General features: G+C 36.1%; 1 protein-coding gene across 2 annotated transcripts; it reads left to right on the plus strand.

The window, feature by feature from the left end:
- Positions 1–1,040: 1,040 nt before the first annotated feature.
- On the plus strand, positions 1,041–19,315 carry STX2 (syntaxin 2). Of its 2 annotated transcripts, XM_040577638.1 has the most exons (11): positions 1,041–1,288; positions 7,937–8,008; positions 8,491–8,590; positions 10,776–10,850; positions 11,653–11,726; positions 11,927–12,035; positions 13,753–13,826; positions 13,933–14,070; positions 15,450–15,560; positions 15,695–15,822; positions 17,212–17,384. In XM_040577638.1, exons 1-10 carry the CDS (start codon positions 1,259–1,261, stop codon positions 15,776–15,778), a joined length of 867 nt encoding a protein of 288 aa, XP_040433572.1. In that variant the 5' UTR covers positions 1,041–1,258; the 3' UTR covers positions 15,779–15,822; positions 17,212–17,384. The 2 variants fall into 2 exon arrangements, with proteins under 2 accessions (XP_040433572.1, XP_040433573.1); XM_040577639.1 differs by lacking the exon at positions 15,695–15,822 and having other exon boundaries at positions 1,049–1,288; positions 17,212–19,315.
- The last annotated feature ends 1,111 nt before the right edge of the window (positions 19,316–20,426 follow it).

The raw sequence follows: 20,426 nt of genomic DNA on the forward strand, positions 1-20,426 counted from the left end.
TCTTGGAAAATAAGCATTTACTATGTCAATGGTGAAGAGCAGATGCAGATCTAAAATTTTTCAGAGAACAAAATTCAGCAATTTACTGTCATTGAAGCAGTTTACAATGCTACTTCAGGAAGTTTAAATTATCCAGCACTGGAACAAAATTATTTAAATACATGAAATATATGAATAGTATTGGATTATTGTGCTCAGTATCCAAAAGTAACATTTTTAGAAACTGCAGCTGCTCAACATGTAACATTGGAAATAAAGTTTATATACACTAGAACCGGGATACTAAGAATTATGGGTATATACTAATAATTACAGCTAATTATAGTTTGAAGTAGTACTTGATAGCAAGCATCTATGGACAAAACCACACCACTACTTAAGACTTTCTGCCCTCTATAAAATGTCCATGATTTATTTCCTAGAAGCTCTCAGGTCTTTAAGGCCTGCTATTGCACCTATTCAGAACGTTGGCAAGTTCCTTAACCTGTGAGCCCTTCAGTCACTGGTTTTGGTGTTCTACTGGAGACCTAAACATCACTAAAATGCAATGTTTCTCAACACTTTTTAGCCTAAGAGTTAAAATAAGTCAGCTGGCCACCTTGTGACCCAAGCGTGCAGTTTGCTTTTTTACATTTCCAGCCACGATATGGGTCCTTTGAAGCTGTTCCATGGGTGACCCCAAGCTCTGGTTTAAAACTGCAGGGACAGCGAGATACCTGGGCCTGGCCTGCAGAAGTAGCAACAGCGGGAAGTGCAGTCTGTCTGCTTTTGGTAACTAAACATGAAATTTTAAGAAGCCTGACTGCAGCCTATCCACATGGTACACCAGAGAATTAAATTCATTTAAAAAAAAAAAAAGGCACATAACCACATAACAGCTTTTCCCAACTCTTCCCATTGGAATTCCCTTGCAGGCCCAACACCCCACCCTGCCCTTCGAAGCGCCCGCCGCAACCACATCCCTGCCACCACCCCGCAATGCACCGCCGCCATTTTGATTACCTCAGCCCCGCCGCGCCGTCAGTAGCGCGAGGACGCTTGCGCGGGGCCGCGCGCCATTTTCCCCTCCATTCCCTCCCCCTGTGGGGCGCATGAGCGGTGCGGGTGGTGGCGGCCGTGAGGTGGGGCGGGGGGGGGCGGTGGCGGCTGAGCGGAGCCGGCTGAGGGGCGGCCCCGCGGCGGGCAGGGCCGGGCTGGGCCGGGCCGGGCGCTGACGGCTCCGAGCGAGGAGCTGAGGGAAGGCTGAGGGGCCGCGGGGATGAAGGACCGGCTGGCCGACTTGCAGGAGGTGAGGGAGGCGGGAGCTGCCTGGGCCGTTACCGTCGCGGCCGCTGAGGAACCGCCTCGGGCGCGGCCCCGGGGCTCCGCGGGGCCGGCGCCGCGTAGGAGGAACGCGGGGGTTGACCTGGTGGCCTTGAGGCCCTTTAATCTGTTGGTGCGGCTGGCTTTGGGGCCCTTCTTTAACCTCTCAGGGAGGCTGGCTTTGGGGCCCTTTAACCTCTTGGGGAGGCTGGCAGCGGGCGTCATTGCGAGAGCGTTTGCAAAATGGGAGCTGGGAATGGCCGGGCGTGCTTTTCCGTCCCCTTGTTTGTGCGCTGAAAACAGTCCGCTAAAAAAAAGAGCGGAAAAAAAAAAAACCGGGGGAGGGTTGAACCGAGATGCCTTGATGTCCATCTTCAACAGGATACGGCCTGGTTTAAAAAAAAAAAAAAAAAAAAAAAACTCAAAACTGAAAATAAATGAAAACTGAAAGTACGCAGGAATTTCTGTGATAATTCCCAAACGCCACATACACATAGAACTTGGCCTGTGCTGAGCTGTGTGAAGATTTGGGGCTCGTTTGTCTTGAAATTTAAGTTCGTATTTTCCAGATCAGGCAAATATGTTTTGGAAGCTCCATCTTTAAGTGGTGCCAGTCTCTTTGCTTTTCTCTCCGAAGGGATGAATTGGCATGCAAGGTCATTAGATTACAGTATCTTTACCAGGAAAGATATATCGGAGCAGTGTAAAAGAAATGAGTGTTTTCTTTCACGTATACTTCGACCCTTCTCCTGTTTCCTGTGTATAAACATGTCCAGGTTATAGGAATATGTGCCAAATTTCAGTAGTAGTACTTGCTTCCCAGAAAGAGGAAGCGGTAAGTGGTGATCTGCGTTTGTTTTATAATGCTAGACAAGTACACTTCCTTCTGATGGAGGGGAAACAACAGTGGGCTGTATGTATATATTTTAAAAATGAATAAATGAATTGTTACAAGTTTTTTATTGTAGTTTAGGGTTTTTATGTATTTTTTTTAGGCCAGCTTTAGTATTTAATATCTAAAAACATTACTGCAGGAGGCTATTTCTTTAACTAAAGCATTGCTGCAGTAAGTTACTGCTTTAAGTCTAAACACAAAGGTCAATATTGCTGAATTACTTCCTATGTTCATCAACAGAATTAAGTTTAGAATTAATGAATAGATTTGAGACTTGAAACTGAAGCTTCCTTATACCTAGAAGGAAGTACTTTAACATCAAGTGAAGTCAACAGCTATTGAAGTCAGTCCACGTTTTATCACTTAAAAGTTCACCGTTGGCATGAAGATTTGAAAAGTTGGGTGTCACAAGAGGTGGCCTTTGTAATACTTGATTTGCACAGGGAATTTGCAGAAGTAGTTATTTCCATCTTGCCTCTTTACCTGAAATATCAAAAAAATAAGATTTTTTGAGGTTATTTGCATGTACTACTAAAAAGATTTTGAACAGCAATTAACGTTTATTTGCCTATTTTCCATAGCGTTTCAATCTCGTTAGCGTAGTTCCATTGTTGTTTATTTTATTAAAGCATTCAGTGAAGGGTAGAGCTTCTATGTTGTCATTTTTAAACAGGTCTGGGCCTGCAGAATCTTAAGAAATTACTGAGTCTTACCTCTTCCCCTTAAAATAATAATGTTTTGTATTGCATTGGTTACATTTTACATGTCAGCTTCATCTGCTGTGTTTTTGGCAAAGACATGATGTGCCACACAAATAAAGTTTGAGATGTTAATACTTCACCTAGTGTACACACTGTTTAATTAAACATGGTACTGCTTCTAGAAGAAACTTAAATTTAAGTTTGCAAGTCCTTATTTGTGCTTGTGAATTTTAATTGACAGCAAGCAAGTTTTATCACTAGAAGTTGTAATGTTTACCTACGTTTTCCTATGTCTTTATAAAGAGGAAGAAATGTTACTTATCAGTGCTTATGGTTCATTAAGATACAAAATTATCATAATTTTTTGATACTTTTGTTAATACCCTGTATTAGGTAGTTAAACAGTGCTAAAATAGTTGCTGGATAAACTGCTGTAGACATGCAGATCATTCAGTCTTCAGGTAATACTGCATCGTCCTGCTTCCCAGCTAGAAAAAAAATCATTCCTTTTTCAGAAGATGGGAACCTTAGTTGTATTTGTCTGCTTCAAGGGGCTTATTTTAATAAAACTTGTAAACTATTCTAAGCAGGCCAATATGAACTTGTTTCAGCGTTAGAAATCTCAGTTATATATATTTCTCAAATACAATTAATTTGATAGTTGGTCATATTTCAAACTGTTTTTGGGTATTCTTTAGCCCAAATGAATGTAAGATTAAAATTTAAAAAAAAAAAAAAAAAAAAAAGGCTGTCTGATCCAATATGCTGCGTATAGCAGTGGTCAATAATAGATATTTAGGGAAGAAAAGAAAAGCAGGGTAAGTATATAGCAATGATTTTCTAGAATATTTTCCAAGTCTTCAATGATTTGATGTTAAGGGATACAAGACCACCTCAAAATGACTTCGCAAGAGCTGTAGGATCTGCATTCATACGCTGTGTTCAGCACATTTAGCTAGCATTAGATATTAAAAACACATGGTCTTTTAAAGGTCTGTTTAACAAAAATTGCACCAATGTTTTTGATATTGTTAAATGACCTCAAAGAGGAGGTAAGATGTGAACCCCTGCTTTAGCAAGATATTTTAGATCTCAAGGTTGGGGTGCAACCTTCATAACACACAAAAATTGCTATCTCGAATGCTCAAACTGATGTAGAGGTGTATGTTAAAATCCATTTTTCCTGTTTGATAGGTAAATCATTTTAAATATATTCTTTTTATGTCATTATTCTTGAGTGTTACTGAGGGAATCTTAAACTTTGAAAAGTGTTTAGACTGCACTTGATTGTAGCTTTTTTTCTTGTAAATAAGGAACAGTAACTTGAACAGAAGTGCACTGATTTTTGTAATCTGTTTCTGTGCATTTACTTATTGTCCCCCAAACTATTTAGGAATGAGTGAACAACCACAAAGTCAAAAAAGTTAAAATGGAGAGAATCGGGATAATATGGAAAAATACAAAAGGAAGCTTTTCAGAAACAGAAAAACGTTACTGGCTGCTTTTTTTCCTGAGTTAATCTTTCACATTGTCCTTCACTCAAACACAGAACTCCCTGAAGAAGAGCTTTGTTTTCCATGTCATAACAGCATTATTTCATATAGTTGGTTATCTTATGGCGTTTTTTCTGTTGTACAGCAACGCTACTAAATTCATGTTAATGATTGACCTGCCAAAGCTGCCTGATAGATCTCCTCGGTAAGGAGAACCTCCTCAGTGAGAGAAAAGACTTGCTACTTTAGTATAAAAGAATTCTTGGAACCCTGATGCTGTATGAAGAAATTGAAACACCTTGTGTTCCAGGTCAGCAGAGAGCCTCACACCTATAGATGGCTGACATCTAGAGCAATACCTCTGGAATCTGAAATTCTCTGAAAAGTACTTAAAGAGAAAAGGCTTGGAAGGCTTTGACTTTAACATGGGAGATGTGATGTAAGAATTAGTCTTTCTAAAGATAGGCTTTTTATATGGAAAATAGAATAATGAAGTTAGGAGGGACCCACGAAGGTGCTTCAGTCCAACTGTCTGACTGCTTCAAGGCTAACCAGAAGTTAAGGCATATTAATGAGGGCATTGTCCAAATGTCTCTTGAACGCGCGTGCATGGGGCATCATCCACCTAAGAAGCCTGTTGCAATGTTTGACCACCCTCACGGTGAATAATTTTTTCCATAGTATCCAGTCCGAACCTCCCCGGGTGCAGCTTTGTGTTGTTCTCACACGCCCTGTCCTCAGGGAGCAGAGAGCAGCGCCTGCCTCTCTGCTTTCCCTGCTCAGGAAGCTACAGAGAGCATCCAGGTCGGCTCTCAGCCTCTTTTTCCCTGTACTGGATAAAAGAAGTGATTCTAGAGTGTTTTAAGACACATAGGTAGTCATTTTAAAAGTAAAGGGTTACTTGTATAACAAAGGTAATGAGTTACTTGGTACAGGCAACCATAAAGATTTACAGTATCGTCAACAGTGCTTCCTTTTACGCCATCCAGTTGGCTGAGTAATGTGGGAGTGCATGAGTACAAGGGAGTTAAGTTGCAGTTTGCAGGGACTGCTGTAAATCTAGTATTTGCAGTCACTCGGATGTGGTTTTTGTATCAATAAGAACTTCAGTATAGTTATTTGTCCTGTAATTTCTCTGGACAGATTTTAAAGGAAATGTTGTGCATTAGATAGAGAGAGCAGGGAGGCACCTGCTGCATTCTCAGGGTGGGAATAGGATGGTGTGCAGGACCTCTGCTCTCATCGCAGCATGCTGCTACAGCTTCTTGCCTGCTTTTTATCAGGTATTTTTTTTGTGATACTGCTTATGCTATGGAGGTGAGGCCTAGGAGGAGGAATACCTTTATGCTAAACTCGGTCTTGGTTGAGCTGTGTGCTTGTGAAAAGAAGGTGTGTCACTTACATTGAAGAGTTAGTGAATAAGCTGTATTTTAGGTAAGTGATGATTTAAGAACATAAAGAACAGAGGTTGACAAGTCAAGTGTCTTTCAAGTGCTGATGTTCAAGGTAGGGAGTCCTTAAATCTTTCAACAAATTGCAGACAGCCAATTTGTCTGTCATTCATGTCATTGCAGCCAAATGTGAAAGTGAAATGTGCGTGGAACTGACTGAGGCTGCCTGATCACAGGACTCTGCCGTTCAGCTGCTATAGATATGGCTTAACCAAATGACAGATAAAAAATCTTACTCTTAAGGCTGACTCAGGTATTTAATGTTTTACTGAGATCTTCTGACCAAGGAAGCAGCTGACATGCTGAATCTCTTAACCAATACCATTTTAATTATTTTTAGTTCAATTACCTAAATACAGGATTTTCTTATAACTAGAAAAAATATTCTTTACACAGTAAATGTAAGCAGAAGGTGTTCTTTTACATAGATGGTTAAATCAAACATCTTTCAAAATGTATCTCATTATTAACTTAGACCTTTTTAGCGCTACGGTCTCTGATATCAGTACGAGTTGGGTGACTTCTTTTGGATGTGGACTTCCTCTCATTTTTATTAAGCAAGGCTGATAATTGATTACAGTCCGTACTGACAGATTCTTTAATATTGAGTTCTAGCAATCATCTCCACAGAATGAGCGAGTACCAAAAATCTTTAGGGACACGTGACATTATGTGTGAATGGGTGGTCCAGGAGAGTAGTAACATCTTAAGTCTTTTATTTCAATTGGGGCACTGGTTCCCAAGCATAAAAAATCAAGTGATTTCTGTCAAAAAATACTGTTACGGAGCTTTATGGACTCCCTGAATTTACAGGGGGTGGGGGGAAAAAAGCTGTCACAAAGTGTAAATACAAACTTTCCATAAAGATTTGGAGCACTCCTACTATTTTGATGCTTAGACTGTTAATGAATGTAACTTTATTAGGTAATAGCAGTGTTTTGACATTGGATCAAATTGCAGAATTATCATGCAAATAATATACATCTCATCTAATTTAATAAAACCAGAAACAAAGAGCTTATTGGGTTACAGGATCAGGGTTTAGAAGCAGAAAGTGAGTGTTAGAAGATCAAAGACAGAGGGGCTTGCAAGAAAAAGTTTTGAAAATGAAAATCCTGTATTTTACCCATCATGTGGTTTGTTTTTTATTTGGTGATAATCCATGGACTGCAGTAGGACACGCTAATTAGTATTTTGTTCTAATTTGGGTTCAATGCAGTTCAAACAGTCTGCTCTGCAGAGGGAACTAGAGGTCATGAGAGCTGGAACTGCGTACTTCTGTGATGCACATCAGTTCTTTCTTCCTTTGACCAAATTTGAATCCGTTACTGCGGAGAACCACATGTTCTGCTGGGCTGGCTCATGGTTTAGGGAAGTGTGACTCAGGGCATGTGCTGGGCTGGGTGCTCGAGAGATCTGCGAGAGCCAGCATCCGGAGTTGCTGCCTTACTGGCTGCACTTCTCAGGGCTTATCAATTATGTAACGCGTCTATGCGTAGTGTAACATAATTGTATCTGAATTGGTGTGGAGTGGCAGCTTGAAAGCACCCAAGGGCAAAACTAGTACGGAGATGCTGATAGCATTTTGTTCTTTCATTTGATGTTTGAATCATTACATCACATGCCAGAAAGTCATGGACACCCCTCTTTGTATTTCTTTGTGAGGTTTTCATTTATTGTCTCAGTTATGGTGAAACTGTATGTTATTTTCTGTTCACGCAGGACTCACTGTGAAGTAAGTATCTTTACACTGTGAGAGAGTTAGGTGTTTATATAGAGAGATGTAAAATTGTATTTCAATACTTTCTTATGACGGGGAATGAAAACTGTAAAATTGCATATAGCCTGGTTCTGTCCTGAAGTTGTTTACAGAGGAGTACTGCATTAGCATTCACAATTTTGTGGTAGTCAGGTGACTTTTTTGACCTCTCTGCTTATTTGTTTTCAGATCACAGTCCTCAGAAGAGAAAAACTTACTTCTCGTCAGATTATTGATAAAAATGTGTATGCAGGAGCAATGCGGAAGGAATCTTCCTCGTTTCAGAACAGTATCTTGAGTTTTATTTCATAGATTTGTTTTGTTGTCTTTTGCAGTGTAAAGGAAATGAAGATGGAGAAACAGTTATTGTTGAAAAAGACCATTTTATGGATGACTTCTTCCAGCAGGTATGGTTTTATGTACTCTTCACTATACATTCTGCATTTCTCAGTTATTTTTGATTAGCTTAATTTTGAAAGTAAGCCATCTCATGGGCACCTATTATCACACATTTCTTGCTCCGATAAATATCATGTTCCTATTCCATACAAAGTAGCAAAGTACGGGGAAGATTCTGTTCTAATAAATAATTGAAGACACTGGAGTTTGATTTCCTATGTGCCCCCCTGCTATGTTTTCCTGTCACATAAAAGTTCATCATGGCACATAAAAGTATGCATATGCTCTTTTGGTTTTGTTTGTTTTTAAAGAAAAAAAGTAAGTTATTTAGATGTTCACGGATAACTACTATACATACACTGCGATTTCTGTCAAATATTTACTAGTGTTGCAATTAAATACTTTAAGACTTTTATTAGCAAAGATGTATTTAAAAAAAAGTCTTCACATGCCATATTTTAATTCTTTCATTGCCACATTTCTCTTCTAGGTTGAGGAACTTAGAAATAATATAGCAAAAATAGCACAAAATGTGGAAGAAGTAAAAAAGCAGCACAGCATTATCCTGTCAGCCCCAAATCCTGAAGGAAGTGAGTATTGCATTTTCAGATTTCAAGTATACATTACCAGATTCTCTAAAATCAATTTTGTTTGGTTTAGGTAAGTTTTACTATGATAGATAGCTGTTCTCAACGCTTCTTGATTTAAGGCATGCCTAAGTTTGTGCGCAGGGTGTAATGAACGGGGAAGAAAAGATGCAGAGGTATTTTTGCAGAATGTCGCAACAGTAGCCTAACTTTTTTTGTTCTTATCGATGAAAACCGAACTGTGGTTGTTAATTCTTTTTTTTTTTCCTGTATCTTCTTCATCTGTTTGTAGGTGGGCATATGTGTGTCTTATTGACAGTGATTTTGCTAATTGATTCTATATGGCTTAAAAAAGCAATGAACCTCAGGTTAATAAGGGTTAGTAATTGATCTGATTGAGAGCAGTTTTTATCACAGCCACAGTAATGCATTTGAATTGTGTAGGAACACGATATTGCTCTTGTGAATCTGTTTTCTTCAGGAACTCCAGTAACAGATCTAGTTAAGTGTTTCATGAATATGCATAGTATTTTTCAGAAAATATAGGTAGTGTGTGACACAATTGTTTTTTTAAAGTTAAAAGCAATGAGTCTGTGATAAACTACAGAACTGTCACTTGAAAGACTTCACTGAATTTCTTCCTTATTACCAACAAAGAAATATTACCGTGAAAACATTACATTAAGAAAAGGCACAAAATATTTTACCTGGTTTAGGTGGTGATTTGGGAATAGCATTTCCCAGGGCCTATTACAAGAAACAGGAATCTGATAGTAAGATTTAAAATACCTAGGAATATCAAACTCCTCAGTATGATTATGCTATATAATTACGGGATCTCAGGGTTGAGTTGTACATGATCCATGGCTTGCTTGAGCTACATTGGTAGTTCAGTGTTCAAGTGCTTAGCTGTTGTATTTAATGATGTCAACAATGCAATTTTTCTGTTGCTAATTTCAAAAAACATTTTTAATGTGAAGATCTATTTTTGACAAGACCTGAAGAAAGATTGCAGTGGTTCAGCCTCCACCAATACAATTGCTGGATCTGGATTTTATGGTTCCCTTCTAAGTCACTTCTGTGGGCAACATCAGCTTTGCTCCAAATGCTTCCTCTACAACTTCCTCGCAAGCGGGAGTGGAGAGGCAGGTGACCTATTCTCCGTAAACACCAGTGATAGGACCCACGGGAACGGCGTTAAGCTGAGGCAGGGGAAGTTTAGGCTGGACATCAGGAAGAGGTTCTTCACCAAGAGGGTGGTTGCACACTGGAACAGGCTCCCCAGTGAAGTAGTCACTGCACCAAGCCTGTCTGAATTTAAGAAGCGATTGGACTGTGCACTTAGTCACATGGTCTAAACTTTTGGGTAAACCTGTGCGGTGCCAGGAGTTGGACTTGATGATCCTTATGGGTCCCTTCCAACTTGGGATATTCTATGATTCTATGATTCTGATAGTTGCCCCTGCACAAACAGGTGCTGCAGTGACCTTTCAGTGGCCACCACATTCTGCTGTAAGGAAGGAGTACAGGCAGCTGTAAACTAGTAAAGCAGGATGAATGTCACCAGGGAATTGAAATTAAAGAACATGATAAAAGGAACCATCAGAGAGGTACTACAGGGATAAGTGTTGTATCACAGAGTAATTTATGATTTCTTAGTTTTTTTTCAAGTAGAATGGAACAAAAACAAAAAACGCCAGTCTCTGCTGTTTCCCAAGTACTAGTTTCTGCTTTTTATTTTTTTTTAACATAATGGCACAGAATAATGAAGTGGATCATCCAGGTTAATTCAACACAATATGGGAGCAATGCTAGCTTAAAGTTTCTGTTGCTATCTTGTTCTTGTTGCTGGGTGATATGTTACAGTGCAGGGTTGGGAGTCAGTGACCAGGGTGGTTTGAACATCTTTAAATGTTAAAAAACTGGGCCTAAAATTAAATCTCTTTATCTTGCTGTTCATTGTTCTCAATTGAATGAGGTCCCTGAGAGTGGATGTTCATGTTTCACATTGCTTTACAAAAAATAAATAAATTACAGTTTGTTAAGAACTTACATCACTTACTAAGTAACTGTGTTTCCCCTGGTCATACATAGTGTCCAAAGATGATGACTTGAATGTCTTTTGAGAAGGCAACTCGCTGATTTGTTATCAATCATCAACAGTTCTGGATTTATTTTTTTTTTTAAGGAACAAAAGAAGAACTCGAAGAATTAAATGAGGAAATAAAGAAGATTGCTAATAAAATCCGAGCCAGGTTAAAGGGTAAGTTGTGGGGAGAAATAAAACTGCCATCACTTATAACATATTCAGGATGTCAGTGGTGTTACAGAGTTAAAGCATTGCAATTGGCCTTCTAAAACTTAACTCTGTTATGTGTGTATAAATTATCTTGTACAGCTCCTGCCAGGTAGTTCCTAAATTTTAAGAAAAACTTAAGAAAATTCAGTGTATAGTTATCCCATTCATTAAGCCTTGAATACAAAATGTTCAACTTTTTGCACAGATGTTTATACAGATCTGTTTTTTTTTGTCTACTTACATAATTTGGAATTCCCTAATTCAACTTACTTCATTCAGGCTAAGTAATTTTGCTATGGGCTTCCCCTGTAGTAGTGCCTTTAATTGTTCAGCATAGGCTTTAAAATATATTGACTGTTTGAATATTATTCATTACACTTAGTGTACGTTTTTGTCGTTAGCCTTCCATAAGCACAAGGGTATGTTTACCTGTTACGTTTTTATCACTTAAATTGCAAGAGCAGCCTATTTTGTTAGACCTTTTGAACTGCTTCTAGAGTAATAGATGTTAGTATGACTCTTAATAGTATTGAAGTACTGTTTTAAGATCTGTACACAATAGAATTACAGAACCTATTTAAAACGTATGGATTTCACTGCCCCCACGCTACACACACATGTATATGCAAGAAAAGTTAAACATCTTTGTGGGGAGCCTTGTACATGAGAAAAGTAATAATTAGTAGTATTTACCAGATAACTTTGAGCTGCAGTATCAAATTTACTATATTGAATGTTGACTCAATATTCTTGTATTTGCTATTAGCTATTGAACAAACTTTTGATCAGGGCGAAAATGCTAATCGGACATCAGTGGATCTCAGGATAAGAAAAACACAGGTATGACAATTTAAGAAATGTAAAGAAAATAAAAGGATGCTACGAAATCAGTGAATGAGTTTCACTTTTCCAAAATAATTCAGAACTCCATGTTCTGTTCTATTGAAATTTAAATACAATTTTCAGTTGTTGTGCAGTGGTATTTGCTGTACTAAGAATAAAATAAACTTTTTGCACATTTTTAAATCCTGTAAAAACAGCACTCTGTATTAGCTCACAAGTTTGTGGAGGTCATGACAGAATACAACGAGACCCAATCTCTTTTTCGAGAACGCAGCAAAGGTCGGATACAGAGACAATTAGAGATAAGTAAGTGACCTGAATACACTTCTTTTTTAAATAAATAAATTTTAAATGTATTGTTATACCTCCATTGTTTCTTATTGCTTAAAGATAGTACAAAACATCATGCATCTTGGACACCACCTTTAAGCATGTGAATGGGAGGGAAAAGAATTCTCAGATGGCATTAAGTCTTTGCTACTACTCTTCATAACAACTGTAAAAAATAGAGAAAACTAGATAATAATAGAAAAGTTCTTCTATTGCAAATTATTAAATATCCTTTGTTTCATTTATTTCATGTCTTGAAACTGCAGAAGAAACATTAAGCTTGCGTGCAGAAGCTGTTGTAGAGATACTGAATGTGTTCCGTTGTGTTGCTAAAAGCCATTCCCAAATTAATATGCTAATAACGACGTCATCTCTCTTTATGCTATTCTGTTTGTGTCAATAAGAACACTTTTTTGTAAGTTCAGCTGCCATAAAATCAGTGCTATCATTAGTTATACTCTAATCATTTGTTGAATGACTGGCATTGCCTTATTTCATTGTTGATTATGAGGAATATTCAGAAAGGCACCTAACTCTACTCAGAAGTACAGTGCCTACTTCAGAAAGTGTCTAAAATACCAATAATACCTTGTACCTAAAGTTGGTCTTTTTAATATCACCTCTAAGGGCAAATAAATATTTTTAAATGAAAAATGCAAACAGAAGAGTTAGCAAATCTAAAACTTTGCTTTTCACGTGCTTCTTTTCTTTTTCATTAGCTTCCCATACTGAGTATGATTCAATTCAACATTTCAGCGTAGTTTATTTGGCAAATTAATTTCTTCACTCATGCTCCTGTGGGAAGGGACCCTAATATCTCAGGACATGGTTCTTTTAAATTAATGTTACGACCTAATTTGATTCTTTAGCTTTTCCTCAGCACTAAAAATTTTAAAGCAGGTTTTGCAGCATTCTTGGGTATTAATGTCACAAGGCAGTATTAAAATTAATTTTCATCTGATAGGACAGAATTATATAAGCCATTTCTAATCCCTCCTCTTCCCATGTAAAATAAATTGAATGTCTGTATATGATGTGCACAATACAAATAGCTTGAATATGCTCTGTAACTTAATCCATTTGCATTTGTTTTACCACTGTGATGGATGGGATTCAGTTTGCTTAAACATGCAGTAATAAACTACATACATTGTTAGGTGTGTTATGCAAAGTAGAAGTGAGGGTACTCCATGGGTAATCATCTCCTCTGTGGGGAATTTGAATGTAATCCTATGTTAGCTGTTAAAAGACTAATTTACATAAAGACTTTATCCATCACACTGTCATTGGTAGGAGGGAGGAAGCAAATTAGATGCCAATGTGACATGATTGAATGGGTAAATATTGAGTGTTACGTAAATACTGTTTGTATCTTCAGTTCTTCCTTCTGGAGAATACTCAACAGGGTTCATAGGTATACTGTAAATGTTTCTGATCAAACTTTTCAATCTGACCAAAAGAAAAAAAACACAGGAATTCTTCATCCCAGTTCTGAATCTAGCACCGGGGTTTTTCTTCCTACTTGACATTTTCTTTTTTTCATATGCAAAATGGTACTTGGTAATGGCTAAACACTACGTTGTTTTATCTTGAAAAATATGCAATACAAGAATTTTCTTCGAGTTGTTATCCTTCTGTAAAATTATGTTTAATAATAAGTGATGTTATATGAAGTACTGTATTTTTATTCTAGCTGGAAAGACCACCACTGATGAGGAACTGGAGGAAATGTTAGAGAGTGGTAATCCTTCAATTTTCACATCTGATGTATGTATTTCTGGTCCAGTTATGCCTGTCATCTGTTCTGTTTCTTCTGCTATTTAGAAGTTTGTCAACACTTACTTGTGTCTGTATTTTTTTTGTTCTTCCAAAGATTATATCAGACTCCCAAATAACTAGGCAAGCTCTGAATGAAATTGAGTCGCGACACAAGGATATTATGAAACTGGAATCTAGCATACGGGAGTTACATGAAATGTTTATGGACATGGCTATGTTTGTTGAGACTCAGGTAAACAAACTAATTCAAATACGTATACATAAGTGGGATATTTTTCTTTTCTTCCTCTTTGAAATATAAAGAAACAGTTGCTCATAATCAGATAATACAGATTTGTTTCTTAGTGTTTTTTGACTGAATAGAATATATGAAAGTTAACCACTGAAGGTTTTTGTATTGTTTTAGACAAATTTACAGTCTAGATGTACTAATAGTATGTCCTATGGATTGCTGAGCATAGACTTTCTTTTCAGTCGTTACATTTAAGTATTTTCTTCAATGTACTTGTATTGCAGTATGCTTGAATGTTTTGTGCATGTTTGAGTAAGAACAACTCTGTCCTGGAGTGATGGCTAGTGTCTTAGAAACATAATATACTCATAGACATGGTGAAGGACTGCTGTGGTAGAATAAAATGTAGATTTATACAATTTACATATAATACAAAGGTATGATTCCTGTTTTAACAAGCATGAATGTAAACGGATTGATGGACAAGACATTCAAGTTGTCTCTCATATTGTTTATCCTGAGGTGTGTGTAATTTGTTCTGTTTGTAGTCTTTGCTACTTAATACTAATTAACAGAAGTTAAAAGTATTTTACTTAGCTCTTCAATTCTTTGAGTTCTGCAGGAGAGTGAAAAGAATAATATTCGGGGAGAAGCTTTCCTGAAAAGGACTTTTTTTTTCATTGAGTTTTGTGCTGAAGTTGTATGTTGCTTTGATATTAAATCTATAGGCAAGGCAAACTGGTAGTAGTTTCCTAATTAATTAGAAATGAATAAAAATTATTTGTGCATCATTATTTAATGCTTTGCTGTTTACTGCTGCTGATTATTTCTTCTGATGGACAGAAACACAGGTAATAGATTTACTGTAACTTTTCACCAATCTTCCATTTCATTACCAAATTTCATTCATCATAATTTGAATTTGGTTGTGTTGACGTTCTAAACATTCAACTCTGCTTTGCTTCCCGAAGTTTATGGTTTTTTAGATAACTGTTAAACCTTGTGTTAAAGTAGTCAATATCTTTTCCCACTTCCAGGCGCATCAGAGGTTTCTGACCTTTTAGTATGTCAGTTTTAGACTGGCTGTTAAAACATACCTCACATTCAAAGGTATGTTTTCAGAGGTTCAATTTTTGTTCATTCAAAATGGAGAAAGATGCCTACCTTGCCCTTGAATGTTCCTTGTTTGTTTAGAACTTTGAACCCTTGCTTCTCATTCCCTTTTCCCCATGACACATCAAAGCAGAAAAAAAGTCCATTGCTGTTATGCAAATTACTTTTTTTAAATATTCATTGCTATTCTGTAGCCTTTTTCAGATTCATTAAACAAGGATCCATGGATGCCAATAATTAATTTTTCTTCAACATTTCATTTTAAGGGTGAAATGATCAACAACATAGAAAAGAACGTGATGAATGCATCAGATTATGTGGAGCATGCTAAAGAAGAGACAAAAAAGGCAGTTAAATATCAAAGTAAAGCACGAAGGGTATGCTATCTCTTTATAATTGTGCTAATGAGCATGTTTACTTAAAATGTATGGATCTAAACATTGACTGTTTTAAAAATTGAAAATGCAAGTTTTAATGTGATATTAAAATAATAATGTCTTGTTTTTAACAGAAAATATGGATAATTATCCTTGTGTCATTGGTGTTGATTGCCATAATTGGTCTAATTATTGGTTTGTCTGTTGGTATTCGGTGATGCTTGGATAACCTCAGCATGCATGAATTCCTGCCAGTGCGGCAGTAAGTAACTAATCAACTAATTTTGCTATTGTTCTGCTCTGACAACCTCTTTGGACTACTAATCCTTACTATGTGTGCAGTTAGTACTGAGGGGGTGAGGTGACTAGGTGGATCCTCCTGTCTCTTCATACTGCAAAAGTTCTATGCACGTGAATATTGAAAACTGTGACATCTAGTGGTAGTTTTTTTAATTTATCATAAGACCTGTAAACAAAAAATGAAATGAGACAACCCAGCTTATTGTATCAGTCCTTTGATTATTTTATTTTTATATAAAGAAAGTTTACATCAGCAAACAGCCTGCACTAAGATATGGATTTCTAATTGGAACTTTGTCAAATGTAGTTTTCTATGGCTTTAAACAGAGCTTTCATTAAAGTAGGTGTCTACAAACATAAAGCTGGGTATTTTGCCTTGTAGAACATACATAAATTTATTACTTTAAAGCTCTTTTACTAATAGTAGACCAAATGAAACCATGTGACGATGCATTTGTAAGAGGAAGTCTGCAAATATTCCAACCTAAGTTTGAAAAATTTTTCAATTTTCAGAATTTTGCTGTACCAATCTGCCATTTCTTATCAAAATGACTTCTAGCCAGGCTAAGCAGATAATAGCACTTAACTATTCTGGGACCAGTAGAAACCCTACCTTTTATATGTAGGATCTTCAAAATATATACGAAGCTCTATGAGATAGTATGTCATTTCGGACCACTAATCATTAGTTTAGTTGTCTGTACTAACACATTTTTAATACTAAAGTTTTTACTTTTGATGTTATAGTTTCTTTTCACATTTGGTTTATGGGCAGACAACACGCTTTACTGTATCATTGCTGATAGAAATATCTGACCTGCTGTCAGACCTTGATGCATTTACATGGAATCCAGTTGTGTGGGTTTTTTGTGCAGATCTTCTGAGCTACTAGCTATACAAGGTTTTTACTGAAAAAATTTCTTGAATTTGTCTAAGAGTGCAATTGTAGAGGTTTGAGCAGGCTACAAATATTTATCCAAGGATTGGATTTATTGCAGTAAGCAATGTTACTATTCTTAGGCTTGACCTTGATAAGTAAATGTTTATTATTGCCACTGTTTCTGTATGTAGTAATATTTACAGAAGTTTCGTATGGGTAGTAACAGCTATAAAGAAAGCTAATTGTTATACAAATAGCTACAGCTAGTAGCTATGGTTACATATGTTAGAAAAGAATGGATAACAATAGGAAATCATAGCAGTAAGTTTTATTTAGAAGGATAATTCAAACATTTAGAATAAATACCAGTGTAATCGATTTGCTGTGGGTATGCATGTATTTAAACAGTTCTTTATCTGACAAGGTACTTCAATCTAAACTTTTCCTTTTCTTTTTTTTTTTTTTTTTCAGAAATTAATGTTCATTATTATATGTGTAACTGTATTACTTCTGATTCTTGGAATTATCCTAGCAACAACACTATCATAGCAAGTATATTCAAAGAGCTACGAACCTTCAGCAACTCCAAAATATGTCTTCAGTAAAGCCAAACTTTTTTTTATTAAAGATGCCTTACACCCTTACACTGTTACATGATGATTACCTATCACTGAAAGGCTAAAATGAAAACAAAATCACTCTTAATGTTTACTTATAAATGAAGAACAGAATGTATTAGGATACGTATGGATTTTCATCATAAACTATACATTTGTAAGACCAAAACTTGCTTTTAATTGTTTTGAACTAAAGTAACTTAGGATGTTTTCATACTTCAGTGTTATAAACAGTTCAAATAGGGAGTTGAGAAACTTGAGTTTTGACTGTTTGACTTTTTTATTTCTATTGCTACTATAATCCTAATCACAGATTTTATAACCTTACCGGTGCTGCTTCTGTTAGCACTCCTGTGAACATTTTTATGAAATGTAGCTATGTCTTTAAGTTATTTAGTCACCTTAGCCTGTCTAAGCTTAATACTTTATTAAAATATTTTTCAGCAAGTGCTAAAATATTTTATCCAGAAAAGACCACTTAAATATTTAATGGTCTGTCTCCTAAATTACACTTTAAAAAGCAAAGGGTTTTCCTTTTTTTTTTTTTTTTACACTTTCCATTTTTAATCTTTTCAACATGACTAAGGTTAATTGCTTTAAGTATTTCCTTTACCTTATGGTAGAAATGTTTTCTGGTAAAGAATACAGTAACGAAACACACAATTTGAACTTCAGCAAATAATTTTACAGTCTTTGTTCAAACAAAACTCATGGATCAGTTTAGCCTTATTGCTCATATGAATGATAAAAATCATATGATAAAATTATTTTAAAAAATCACACCTTCTGTAAAGCCAAGTCAATATTTCATTTTCAGAAGCTTGCTAATGTTGTTGTGTGAATATAGTACATGGGGAGAAATGCAACTCCATCAGAAAACTCCAGAACATAATGCAAACTAAGACACTGATTTGTTATGAAATTTATGTATTATATAACATGTATGAAGTGTTTTAGTATATACATATTGTTGTAATGCTAGCTTGTAAGACCTGAAAGCTTGAAAGACTTCAAATGTAACCAAATAACTGCATTTAATGTTAAAGGTTATTTTTGTATTTTGTGTGTAAAATATTTGTAACTTGAATTTTTGATTTCTCATTGTTTAGGATGTCCATGTAGATATGTAGATATATTTACACTGTAAGAGAATAGAGGAACGTATAATGTGTGCCTTTCTAAACAGAGTCTAAAACTATGCTTGTTAATGTTTCCAGATATTCAACTATAATGTTAATTGCAATAACTGTCATAAAAGATTAGAATCCTTAAACTTACGTTTTGTGGAAAGTACCTGAGGTTATTCACTAAAATGTAACTCAGTCTATTGACTAGCTTCATAAAATTCAGCAAAGTTTACAATATATATTGTATGTATGAATATTCTTGCTTTGCTGTCCAATTATACTGTGAATATGCTAGAGCTATTCAGATATCATACTTTTTTTTTAAAAAAAAAAAAAAAGCCTTCTGCAAGCCAGCCATAAAGAAGTCGCTTGAAAAAATTCAACTTCATTAACGAACAATTTTTACCTCTCAGCCCAGAACACTCGTCAATGGTTGTAAGGAAGTTTACAAACAAAGTAAGGAAAGATTGGTTGCCTTAGTGCTCATTCTAGGTAAAATATATTTTTATTCTATAGTTTTCTAGAATTCTAATAGTAAATATTATTTATACAGATACAAAGTACATTGAGGGGATCAGTTCTGCTGTTCTACAGCTGGTTATCTAAAATGTCGCTCCAAATTCGGTTGTGTTGATTTTTTTAATTTATAATGCAGTAATTTGCCCATCAAGAACAGAAATATGAATAAGTCGCTCCATGCTTTTTTACTTGTTATACAGCTGCCTCAGTTTGTTTTAAAACAAAACTTGTTTTTCACATGAACTTTTGTTCTGTTAATATTGTGGGGGAGGAAATCTCTAACCTATGCACTAATAAATTTATCTACACAAGTATCTTGTTGCTATTATTATATTCATGATGTTATCGTGACCTTTGTGAATATTTCCAGTAAGTGTTTGAATAAGGCACACATGTCAAACAACTACTATCTATGCCTTAGTCTGATTATTTTATTTCCTCAAACTCTTCACCAAAAAAAAAAAAAAAGAAAGGGTGTAGAGGCAGGCAATATTGAAGATATGAATGGGAGTCATTCATATAAAGTATTCCCATAGAATTTTATTGAATATTAAACTTGTTAAATAGAGGAGTTACATTTGGATAAAGCTAGTCGTGTATAAAAGCACGTCTTTCACTATCCAGAAGTAAAATAGTGGCGTCTCATTGCTGCTTCTTATAGGGATGCTACACCCTCTGTACAAAAAGCACCAACTCGGAACACAGATGAATTCAATAGAATGAGCTAAAATTCCCCAAATTGGTGTTTTCATTCTGTATTTTTTGCTCTGTGATATAAATACAGAACAGACATTTCTAGGCGATGCAGCGTTTGTTTAGCGTAGCACTACGTGAGGTTTAATGAATGCAAGCCTGATAAATAAAACTTGGAAGACAGAAGGAGCTGAAATAACTTCTACCTAGGAGGAAGGATGCTTTTCTGTATAAAAATTAATTTCAAAAAAGCCCTTCAGAGAGCTGTGCTTAATGTAGATTACTCAAGAGTGGCTTGGGTGATTTTTATTTATTTTTTTAAACTTCGATTACACAGTGTTAAACTTGATTTGATATGTTCTTGTGGCTTGTATGTGACTTCTGAAAATAACCATGGCATGCTTCCTCACGCTGCAGTCAGTGGGTCAGCCTTTGCACCTGTGAATCAACTCAGTCTTTTCTGTCGTATACAGTAACTGGCTCCTCAGTTACATAGTGCTGCTTGCAGACTATTTTCGTTACCTCTGTCAAACATGCAAAGTCCTTCTGCACAGTAGTGCAGCACTTACAAATCAGCTTTTTGGAATAAAAAAGAGCATTTTATAAGCATTTATAATCAGGTTTTGAAGAACGAAAGTACTTCTCAAAGATTTTTACGAAGGGAAGTTTATAGAAATGGTAAGTAGTTACAAAATAATTGTATATTTTAAAGAATGTTTTGATTGCTGCA

The sequence above is a fragment of the Cygnus olor genome, chromosome 17 (genome assembly GCF_009769625.2).
Source record: "Cygnus olor isolate bCygOlo1 chromosome 17, bCygOlo1.pri.v2, whole genome shotgun sequence".
NCBI classification, from domain to species: Eukaryota; Metazoa; Chordata; class Aves; order Anseriformes; family Anatidae; genus Cygnus; species Cygnus olor.